Source organism: Nannospalax galili, unplaced genomic scaffold (assembly GCF_000622305.1).
Source record: "Nannospalax galili isolate Female #2095 unplaced genomic scaffold, S.galili_v1.0 scaffold500, whole genome shotgun sequence".
Taxonomy (NCBI): Eukaryota; Metazoa; Chordata; class Mammalia; order Rodentia; family Spalacidae; genus Nannospalax; species Nannospalax galili.
This window is the reverse complement of record NW_008347292.1, coordinates 328,940-340,394: the sequence shown is the minus strand read 5'-3', so window position 1 is coordinate 340,394 and position 11,455 is coordinate 328,940. Positions and strand designations below refer to the sequence as shown.

Here is an 11,455-nt window from a genome sequence, read left to right as displayed (position 1 = left end):
TATGAGACACCGGCATTGGGGTAGAAAGGGGTGGAAACTCAGCCCCAACACCGTAGTTTCTTCCCAAAGACAGTGGTGACAGTCATCTCAGGGATAAGGTGAGCTTGTCATCCTTAAACCATAAAACATCTACTCTCCCATGGTATGGGAAATACTGGTTTAAGCAAAGGATGATGAAAGAACAGGTTAGTTGGAGGCCACTGCTAAGTCTTTAGAATGCTTAGGTTATTAATGTATCTTTTTATCCTTGACAGTGTCTTGGCAGAAAACTTAGCACATTACAGCTGTTCAATATTCAATCTTATTGAAAAGAGTAGAAAAGGCAAAATTAGAGGTATCTTAAAACACGTTTGTTTGGATTTGGTTTCTTGTTTTTCTTTGAGGCAGAGTCTCTGCCATTGCACAGGCTGGTGTCAAACGCACAGTCCTCTGGCCTCTGCATTTTGTGTTCTAGGATTACAAGCCTGTACCACCATGGCCATCTTGAGATCCCACCCATGAACCCATAAGGGGAAGGGAGAGCTGCCACACAGGTGAAATGTTTATATTCATGAGAACAGATACTATTTCAAGAATTGACAGGTACCCTGCCACATTGATAAAAAAGGTCCTTGAGGTTTCTGAGAAAAAAAGTCAGAGATATTATAACATTGCAAGATGTAATGTTTTAAGACCACTCAGGATCATAAGCCATTTCCCAATGCCTATGAAGTACATCTGGGTAAAACATGTTCCTCTGCAAAGCAACTTCTGAAGTAGTGGCCAACAGCTCCTCAGGTAACTCTGATGAACCCTACCCTCTGGCTTCCTACTTACCCTTGTGTAATGTACCTTACCCCTTAAGTGTGGAGACACCTGTGATTTGCTGGCTTCTAACCAAAAGAGTACGGCAAAGGTGAGGGAGAGTCACTTCATTTTGCTAGTAATCTCTGTGGCTCTCCTAGGCCTTGAAAAAGCAAGTCACCATTCTGTGATCTGCTTAAGGAGAGGGCAGGCAGCCTTCTGTCTACCAGTTAGCCAAAAATGAAGCTCTCACATCTCAGATTTTCAGCTCCAAGAAAAATAATTCTGCCACGAACTGAACCCAGATGCTGATTCCCCATCAGTCAAGCCTCTGGGTGAGATCAGCCCTGAAAGCCACCTTGACTGCTGCTTGTGAGCCCAAGAATAGAGGACCCATCAATGCTGTGCTTCGATCCTGGACCACAGACTGGGATTAATAATAAATGTGTGGTGTTTCAAGCTGCTAAATTTATGGTAATTTATTATGTAGCACTGAAAATACAGAAATCTTAACATGTAGGAGGGAAAAGAAAAGTGATAATGCGTTACTGGCCATGTGGAGTATTTATTAATGAAGATCCAATGGTCAGCCTTCAGTGCTCATTTCCATGATTCTGAGAGTTGATAATTCCTTGCCATGATTAATGCCACCTTTGATGCTTGGGTACTGAAGGGACGGGGATGTGCTGAGACAACATAACTCCCTGGATGCCTCAAGCTTTTTGGTGTCACTATCACATTCAACGATGTCCACAGAGGTTTCCTGGTCCATCAAGCTGTTGGAAATACCTGGATTATTTTCATCCCAGGTTGAAACTTCAAGATCTGTCTCGTCATTCACCTGATTAACTGTAACGTCTTCTGAACACTTGTGCTTATGGCTGGACCTCAGAAACTCGCCTGGTAAGGAGAACATCTTGTCATCCTTTGGCATAGACGACATGTCCAGAGCCTCTTGGTATTGCTGACATTCCAGTTGAAGGATACTGTTTAATTCACTTTGGTTTGAATTCAGAGCCTTCTGAAAATCAGGTAAATTCGACATTCTGTCATTGTTTTGCTTTGCTGGATTTTCCTCAGATGTGCAGCCTAAGTCAACTTTCAGACCATGCAGCAGGCGGCGCATTTTTTCCTTAGGATTAAGGAAAGAATTATGAGGATCACTACATTAGCTAAACTGGTAAAACAATCACTTTTTCTGTAGTGCTGCTGGTCTCCGCAGGATTAGTATTTTCCTGCCCGCCCCCCCCCGCTCCCTTTCCCTGACAAAAATGCAAGGGGTTTGGAAAAAAACCCTTTTAAATGCATTCTTCGAGAGCACAGAAAAACCTGAACTAAATTCTAAACAAAGACAAACCTCCTCCAAATGATGTTTATTTTGTTTTATATGTCGCTCAAAAAGTCGTTCTAAAAACCTGCAAATGATAAAGAAAAAGATTAGTATCTTAAAACCAGAACATCATTAAATATACAACAGCCACATGATATGAAAACTAATAAAGGCTTGAAAATGGTTTCCAGATGAATCTTTTTCTCTGTAAAGCTGGCAATTAATCTTGTTCTATCAAGTTCTCCAACCTGGCAGCCAGCCTGGCTTCTGCTGAGTTTGCCTCAAATTACATAATAGATGCCAACATTTCTGAAAGACTGGGTGGTACTGTTTCTATGAATGAAATGTTTTAGGTGAGGCACAAAAACCCACTCACACAATCCCCATAAAGCTGTCTTTTCAGTAAACAAACACCAAAAATACCTCCCCCTCCATTTCTCAGACATCTGCATGTTCAAACCCAAACCCTAAAGAAAATGTTCATAGAGCTGTTTCACCTTGGCTCCTAAAGCATACCCAAAATATTCCACCAATGATGAATCTGCTTAGCGACCTATATGTTAGTACCAGATACTCATGCTAGACCCGTAATTTTTTTTGAGACAGGGTCTAATTATATTGGCCCCATCTGGCCTGGAACTCACTGTGTAGACCAGGCTGGCCTTGAATGCACAGACATCCACCAGCCTCCCAACTGCTGGGATTAAAGGTGTGTGCCACTACACTTGGCTCATAAAACAATCACTTTACCTCTCTTTCTAACCAGTGTCAAGAGTGAAAAGCATTGGGAAAACCATTGTAAGGATGAGAATCATGTCTCTTAAGATAGTTTCTTCTCCCCTAAGGTCACAAAGCCATTCACAGAATTTAACCCAGATGTGATTGGTTTCAAGAAACTTTTTCTTTCTAGTACATCATGCCCAGCATCACATTAATGTATTACCAGGTTTTTTGAAAAACAATTGATTTCCTTGATCATTTGTCAAGTTATTATCATTCATAATCATGAGTCCACCTTAAAGAGTGGGCATTCTGAAATATTGTTCAATTTTAAAAAGGACCAAGAAACTTGTATCCTTCATAGCTGCTGTCAACATTCTGAAACATTCACACCAGTGTTTTCTATGCTTGTACATTTCCCCAAGTTGAATTAAACATCATATACTATGGGTACCTACATTTCTTTTTTTTATCAACTAGATACACTTTGAGCATCTTTCAGTACGAAGACATGCATTTTGAACTCATGCCAGGCCCAGCTCTACAGCATAATTTTAAATTGCTGAACAGAACTCACTCATATATTATCTATAATCTGTTCAAATAAACCTTTTTATCCAATATTTAGGTTGGTTCTATTTTTGGTGCTATTATTAAAAATGCTGTAGTAAATTGCCAGGCATGGTGGTGCACACCTTTAATCCCAGCACTTGGGAGGCAGAGGCAGGCAGATCTCTGTGAGTTCAGGGCCTGCTTGGTGTACATATTGAGTATCAGGCCAGCTGGGGCTACAGGGAGATCCTGTCTCAAAAAGACCAAAAAAAAAAAAAAAAAAAGCTGTAGTAAATGGGGTTATGATTTTAAGGAAAGTATTTTAAGCAAAAATGTGATATGCAAATTTTGGTTTTATGGTAAAAAGCATAAAAATTTACCATCATAATAACTTTAAAATATATAATTCAGTAATGTTAAACATTCAGACTGTTGGGAAACAGCTCTCTAAAATTGTTGCATCTTGTACCCATTATGCAATTACCATTTATTTTTATTTATATTTTATGAATATGAATGTTCTGCCTGCATGTATGTAAGTGTACCATATGCCTACGGAGGCCAAAAGAGGGCACTGGATCCCCTGGAACTGGAGTTATGTAAGGTTGTTAGCTGCCATGTGAGTGCTAAGAACTGAATCTGGGTCCAGCCAGTTCTTTTAACTACTGAGCCATCTCTCTTGCCCCATTACACAATTTTTAAATCAACTGAAAAAGTTTTTTTGTGTATATGTATGTGGTATATGTGGTATATGTGCACATGTGTGTGGGTATGCACACGTACACAAACACTCAGTGGTCAAAGGAAGGTATCAGGTGTCCTCCTCTTATCATCTTCCGCCTACTCCTTTGAGGCAGGCTCTCTCTGAATCTGGAGCTTGTGCTTTTCAGCGAGGCTGGTAGCCAGCAAGCCCCAACAATCCTCTGGTGTCTACTTGCCACACTACTGGGGTTGCAGGTTTTTGTGAAGCCATATCCAGCTTGTTGTGTGAATACTGGGATCCAAACTCCTGGTTGCACAGCAAGTGTTCTAAACCCCTGAGCCATCTCTCCAGCCCCTATTAGCCAATACTACTTCTTTTTCTTTTCTTTTTTTAAATAAGAAAGGAAAATGCCATTACTGCCAACCTTAGCTCTTTTCCATATAGTTTTTTTTATTTCAATAATGGAAGTGTCAGCCTTGTAAACTCTCGATGAAAGAACAGACACAGTGCCCTATGTGTGTTCTTGCATCTTACTATGACTATAAAAGTGTATAGAACACACAGGGTCCTATGCTGCATCACATGAAGCAGAGCCTAGTGCCCAGTGGATTTTAGACACAGCAATGTTTGAATTATATCTAGTGCATATCTTCCTTAAGCTACATAATAGTTAATTGGCTTTTCAAACTCTACATTTCTCATTCAGTATACAAACCTAGCTTTTCATTTGTTCTTATTTTTTCAGATTTAATAGTGCTAAGAGTTGTAATAAGAATGCTTGTGGGCTGGTGAAATGGTTAGCAGGTGAAAGTGCTTCCTGCCAAGCTTGATGACCTGAATTCAATCTCCAGCAATCATATAGTAGAAGGAGAAAATGTTGTCCTCTGGTCTCCATATGTGCACTGTGGCATGCATGCATGCACACGTGAATGTGAGCCCACATGCATACACACACACACACACACACACACACATACAGACACACACAAACACAATAAATGTAGTAATGTATAGACACACAGAGACACACACACAGAGACACACACAAACACAATAAATGTAGTAAAGATTTTTAAAAAGCTTGTTTTTGAGTTGGGCATGGTGGTGCACACCTTTAGTCCCAGCACTCAGGAGGCACAGGCAGGTGGATCTCTGTGAGTTCAAGGCCAGCCTGGTCTACATAGTGAGTTCCAGGACAGCTGGGGCTACAGGGAGACCCTGTCTCAAAAAGACCAAAAAAAAAGCTTGCTTTTGATTCTTGTGGCAGTTTCTAATGGTAATAAAAGATTACAGAGCTTTGGGGCTGGAGATATGAGTCAGTGGTTAAGAGCACTGGCTGCTCTTGCAAAGGACTGGGTTTGATTCCCAGCACCCACATGGTGGTTAACAACCATCTGTAACTCCAGTTCCATGGGAATCCAACAACCTCTTCTGACCTCTGCAGGCACTGCACAACACAGATGCACTTATACATATGCAGGGAATACACTCATACACATAAAATGAAAATAATAAATAAAGATTACAGAGCTTTGCAAAAAAAACAGGTAGCAAAATTTAACTTTAGTTTGGTGTAACCTAGACAAAATGATATTCAAATAAATAAAACCTTTCCTATAATTCATCCAAACTATGAACTTGTCCCAGAGTATGAATGAAATATTCTTTATAACTTACTATCAGTTATAAGAACATGATAATAAAAAATAAAACTTTTCACTTCCTAATAGGTAAAAGTAATGTAAAAAAAAAATCATACTATGTGAAAAACATTGAATGTATATCTCAACCGTAACACACAAAGAAAAATCTAACCTGTTGGAAAATAAACCAAGTTTCAGAATTTCATCTGTTACATCCTGGATGAAGTTCAGGTACAGCAGGTCTTCTTCACTGAAAGCACAAAATACCTGTTACTCATCTCACAAGGCAGGTGCACAAGCACGCACGCAGGAACGCCTATTCGACTCCAGATGTACTGCCACTGATCGTCATTAGGGGGAGCATCACAAAATAAATCTATGCCTGCTTTTCCAAATTAAAAAAGGATCAATACTAAATGTGAGAAAATATCATTTAATGGCATAGAATTTCCTATCTTTATGAAACATTCATAGCAGAGAGAGAGAGAGAGAGAGAGAGAGAGAGAGAGAGAGAGAGAGAGAGAGAGAGACGAGCCGAGGGCAACAGAATGTCTGCACTGGGTGGGCATGGCATTCAGAGGAGCCAGCACTTCCCATAGCTTCTGGCTGTAACCCACAAAGGGGCCTGAGCCCTCTGCAAAGCACCTGCAGGAGAGAGTGACGGACCCAGGCGCAGGGGCAGAATATCAAGTCTTGCTCTGCTCTGAGGACAGTATCTTGTATTCAAATTGGGAAATACACTGAACAAAAAAAATTTTTTTCTCAAAATTTTTGTAGAGGAAACAAATTCTAACAAGTAAATTCATGAACAAAAGTATGGTAGTAATTTTTAATTACTTTGACACATTTCTTATACTACTTTATAACTATATTTTAGTATCTCTTATAAGAAAACCTGGATACTATTATAAATTTGATTGTAGTTAGCTGAAACTAGTGGGTTAAGAGAAAATGTAAATAGCATTACATTTACAATAGTCATTGAAAATGACTATTCAATTGCTGATTAAGCAAACTGAGGTGGCTATGTAAACCCATTTATTTATTATATATTATTAATTAATTAATAGAAGAGTTTCCTTATAGCTCAGGGGTGGCCTTAATCTCACAGAGATCTGCCTGCCTCTGCCTCTTAAGCGCTGGCACTAAAGGTGTGCACCACTATGCCTGGCAAACCATCGAATTTTAAATCAGATCCACAGGAACTTGGTTTAAAACAACCAAGTTTTGGAATAAATGAAACCAAAAATAGATTATTTTCCTAAAAAATGTAACTTAAAAGTATAACTAAAATAGAAACCAATGATGACACCATTTGCAAAGAGCTGGTGAGGTGACAAACCTCCAGGAATAGGACTTGAGTCCTGGAGCTACTACAGATAATCTTCCCAGGACAACTTTGACTTTTTTGTGTGTGTGTGTCTTTTTGAGACTGTGGTCTCCTATAGCCCTAGCTGGCTTGTAACTTGCTATGTAGACCAGGCTGGCCTTGACCTCAAAAAGATCTGCCTGCCTCTGCCTCCTAAGTGCTGGGATTAAAGGCATGCGCTACCATGCCTGGCAAACTTTGACATTCTAATTTATCAAAATAAGTAAGAATCAGTATCAGTAACTTAGGGACAAACTTCCACTGAAGATAAAATGATTGACAGTCTAAAAGCACATATACAATTGATAATCCAAAGCTGGTTGTAGGAGAGACTGGTGCCCAACCCAACTTACAGTTTCTATGGGGCTTAATTCCCATTCCCTCTAGAGTAAAATGAAGGGGTCAAAATGATCTTACTCAGAGTAGATTTTATTGTCCGAAGAAAGCTGCGTGGAGAACTCATAGAGTATCCTAGAAAAAGAGGTGGAATACCTCAGCAAAATAAAACAAAATGTGTGGTATACAAGTGTATTCTATGATATCCTGCATTAGTAATGCCAGATTTGGAGTTTTTAAGCAGTTTTATATCATGATTTAATTTTTTGTGTGTGCATGCCTGTTAGTGCTGATGCACCATGAATTTCAAGGACAGGGAGTTAGGAAGGCCTGAGGGAGAAGCCAGGCTCCAGGGGATTGTGCGCTCTCCTCTCATCTGCTCTAAGGCACCTCATTCTTCCCTGCTGAAAACTTTGCTCCTATCAGTCTCACATCTAATCTCTGACACTGCAGATACAGTTGATAGCTGAAACTGTCAGAGGAATCTTTTAGGATCCCTGCCACTTGCTCATCTCTCCTTTGCCAGGTGTGATATTTCACAGTTGCTAAGCTTCATGAGGAGTGTTGGAAGAGTACCTCCAAACTGCAAGGGCAGATCAAGCACCAGTGTGCAGGGAATATTCCAAATCACAATTTCATTTTGTTTTTAAAAATTTTATTATTACTCTTATGTGTGCATATGTGTGAGTGCAGGTGAGTGAGAAGTCAAAGGACAACTTTCAGGAATCCATTCTCTCCTACTGTGAGTTTTGGATATTAAGCTCAGATTGTCAGGCTTGCATGCCAAGAACTTTTACCCCCTGAGTCAGCATGCTAGCCAGCCCTCAAGTCACAAACGTTAAGGTTAATGATGCTGCTACCATAGAAACTGGTTAAGATCACTGCTTGAGGATTTGCTGTGAGGATAATCCTATTTTATATGATTGATAGCAACTAATGCAAACTAGTGTCCCTTTTCTCTTTGCTAGTACATTCACAAAACTAACTCATTCAAGCCTTTATTGAGAGCCTTTGTGAAATTTCCTTAGTAGGACTAATGGTGCCAAAGAATTGTATACCAATAAAATATATTAGTGCACATAATTAAAATAGTATGTATGTGGTAAATACTGTTTGTTTATTATATAGGAAAGCAATAATTTTGTTTGTTTGGGTTTGTTTTTTTGTTTTTCAGACAGCTTAGACTGGACTTGAACTTTCAGATCCTCCTACCTCAGCTTTTTAAATACTGGGATTATAGGTGTAAACCACCATGCCTGGAAAGTGAGGTTAACACTAACCTTTGTGAGGACTGCTGCAGAGCCCTGTCTTTAATCTTGTCCTGTGGTAAGTTAAGGCCTTCCAAGGGTAGTGGAGATACTCTGATTTCAGTACCATTCGTCATACAATTAGATCTCTGGAAATGCAATGAAAAGAATATATTTTTTTACTTTACTTCAAAAGCACGTTATGAAAGCAGGAAAAAACACAGCACATTTTAACGAAAATGAACTGAGAAATCCAACACATAAAAGCAACCAATATATTGCAACAAAAACATTTTATAGGGGCTAGAGAGATGGCTCGGAGGTTAAGAGTGCCTTTTGCCCTTCCAGAGGACCCAAATTCAGTTCCCAGTACCCACATCTGTTGGCTCAGGCTCAGGTGACTCACAACCATCTGTAACTCCTGGGGGATTTGATGCCTCTGGCCTCCTCAGGGACCTGTACTCATGTGCACATACCCATATACATACAATTAAAAATGATAAAAATGTCTTAAAAAGTAGTTATCCCCACTCCAAACATTTTACAATGTGTTTTTTTTCCTATCCAATTAGCATTTTCCCCCTAAACTTATTTAAAGATAAAATGACTTAGTTTTTATATGCCAATGAGCAACATTTTAAAGGACATTAAAAAATCCTAAGCAGGGCGGAAGAGATGGCTCAGCAGTTAAAAGCACTGGCTGCTCTTGCAGAGGACCCAGGTTTGGTTCCCAGCACCCACATGGCAGCTAACAACCATCTAACTCCAGTTCCAAGGGATCTGACACCCTCTTCTCACTTCTGTGGGCACTGCACCCCTGTGGTGCACTTATATACATGTAGGCAAAACACTCATACACACAGAAGTAAATATAAAAAAGATCATAAGCACAGTGTGATGGGGCATGCCTGTAATTATAGCACTGAGGAGGCTGAGGCAGAAGGATCACAGGTTCAAGATCAATTTAGGGTACATAGTAAGACTCTATGTAGAAAAAGAAAAAACACCCCAAAATGAACCAGCCAAGCCCCCCACCCCCCAACTAACCCCAAACCCTAAAAAGAGAAATCACTACAAGTGGTCCACAGCCACACCACCGTGAAGCTGCTGCCATTCTGTCTGGTCCTGAAAGCTAGGCAGAGCTGGGCTTGGTTAGTTCCTGGAGGGCAGAAATCACCACACGTACACCAAAACAAGAACCCATGAAAATGAAGCAAATTTGTAGCTTTTAAATAAATTTGAGGAAAAAGATCCCATTGTTAAGAATTCCCAAATGACACCTATTTCAAATAGCAATGTCCCACATAGAAGCAGTGGCAGTGGGACAAACAACCCAACAGAAATGATGGCAGACCACTTTGGCAGAATCCCTCCTATGTGTCACAAACTCAGAAAATATTTTACTTGCATTATTAAGCTTTATAAAGCTAATTTTATGTTTTTGTTTGTTCTCAAACAGGTCTTCTACATCCCAGGTTGGCCTTAAACCTATGTGGCTGAGAATGACCTTGAACTTTGGAGCCTCCTACCTCTAAGACTTCTGAGTTGGAATTAAAGTGTGTACCACCACACTCAGTTCATACAGTGCTAGGATCAAACCCAGGGCTTTGTCCTTGTGAGACAAGCATTCTATCAAATAATTATACCCCTGGTCCTACAAGGCTAATTTATGTAAAATACTTTATAGTTTAAAAAGTATGGTTAGAGCTGGGAATGTTGGTGCATGCCTTTAGTCCCTTTAGGAGGCAGAGGCAGGCAGATCTCTGTGAGTTCAAGGCCAACCTGGTCTACACAGAGAGTTCCAGGCCAGCTGGGACTACAGGGAGACCCTGTCTCAAAAAGACCAAAAAGAAAAAAAAAGTATGGTTACAGTGTAGATCCACTGTAGTTAACATTCCATTAGCATCCTCAAGTTCATGGCTGGTGTGATGGATTATAGAGTGAGAACCCATTTTTTTCTTGAAGGTTAAGAATGAACATTTGGATCCCTGTATAGTAGATGGGCTTCTTATGCTTTCATTTCTTCATTTTCTTTAAAATCTATTATTATTATTATTGCGTGTGTTATGTGTGCACACATGGAGGTCATTGGTCAGCTTTTGGGAGTCATTTTTCTCCTTCTGCAATGAATTCTGGGGATCAAACTCAGGTTGTCAAGCTTTTGTTGCAAGTGCTTCTACCCACTGAGCCACCTCATCAGGTCTTCTTTATTTTATGCAGCTACGTATAGGCCTAATTCTTTTCACCAAAATTCACTATAGAAATAGGCATCATTTATGAAGTCCTTCCCAGGCTAAGAACTTTGCCTGCTTTGCTTCCTCCTAAGGATGCAGAAGGTTATTGACAGTTTTTCTAGATGAGACTCAGCTCTCAATGGCTGAGATGAAAACCCACTACTTTCTATCCATTTTCAAAGAGAAGTAGGAAGCTGAGTGTAATTATATTTTATTTTTGTACCCCTCAATATATTTGACATTTAAATGAGTAAACCATTTTCTTAATAAATTTAGCGAGGTGTGGTGGCACACACCTTTAATCCCAGCACTTGGGAGGCAGAGGCAGGCAGATCTTTGTGAGTTTGAGGCCAGCCTGGTCTACATAGTGAGTTCCAGGACAGCTAGGGCTACAAGGAGACCCTGTCTCAAAAAAAGACAAAAAAAAAAAATTTAAGTTACGGTACAAGTACATGACTGAAACTCTTTAAATGAAAATCATACTTCAATCTATAATAGATATATATATGTCTTCAGTTTTTTTATTTTGAGACAGGGT

At 39.8% G+C, this 11,455-nt stretch overlaps 1 protein-coding gene across 15 annotated transcripts in view; it reads right to left on the bottom strand.

The window, feature by feature from the left end:
- Nucleotides 1-1,247: 1,247 nt before the first annotated feature.
- The window catches only part of Spata7 (spermatogenesis associated 7), a 56,518-nt gene continuing 46,310 nt past the window's right edge, over nucleotides 1,248-11,455 (bottom strand). For 14 of the 15 annotated variants that reach the window (XM_008843785.3, XM_029568619.1, XM_008843786.3 and 11 more), the window contains 5 exons: nucleotides 8,717-8,832; nucleotides 7,518-7,571; nucleotides 5,904-5,981; nucleotides 2,141-2,198; nucleotides 1,248-1,915 (listed from right to left, as the gene is read on the bottom strand). In XM_008843785.3, the coding sequence (XP_008842007.1) occupies nucleotides 1,370-1,915; nucleotides 2,141-2,198; nucleotides 5,904-5,981; nucleotides 7,518-7,571; nucleotides 8,717-8,832 (852 nt within the window). In that variant the 3' untranslated portion in view covers nucleotides 1,248-1,369. The remainder of the gene's footprint in view (nucleotides 1,916-2,140; nucleotides 2,199-5,903; nucleotides 5,982-7,517; nucleotides 7,572-8,716; nucleotides 8,833-11,455) is intronic. The other variant, XM_008843783.3, reaches the window with a different exon arrangement.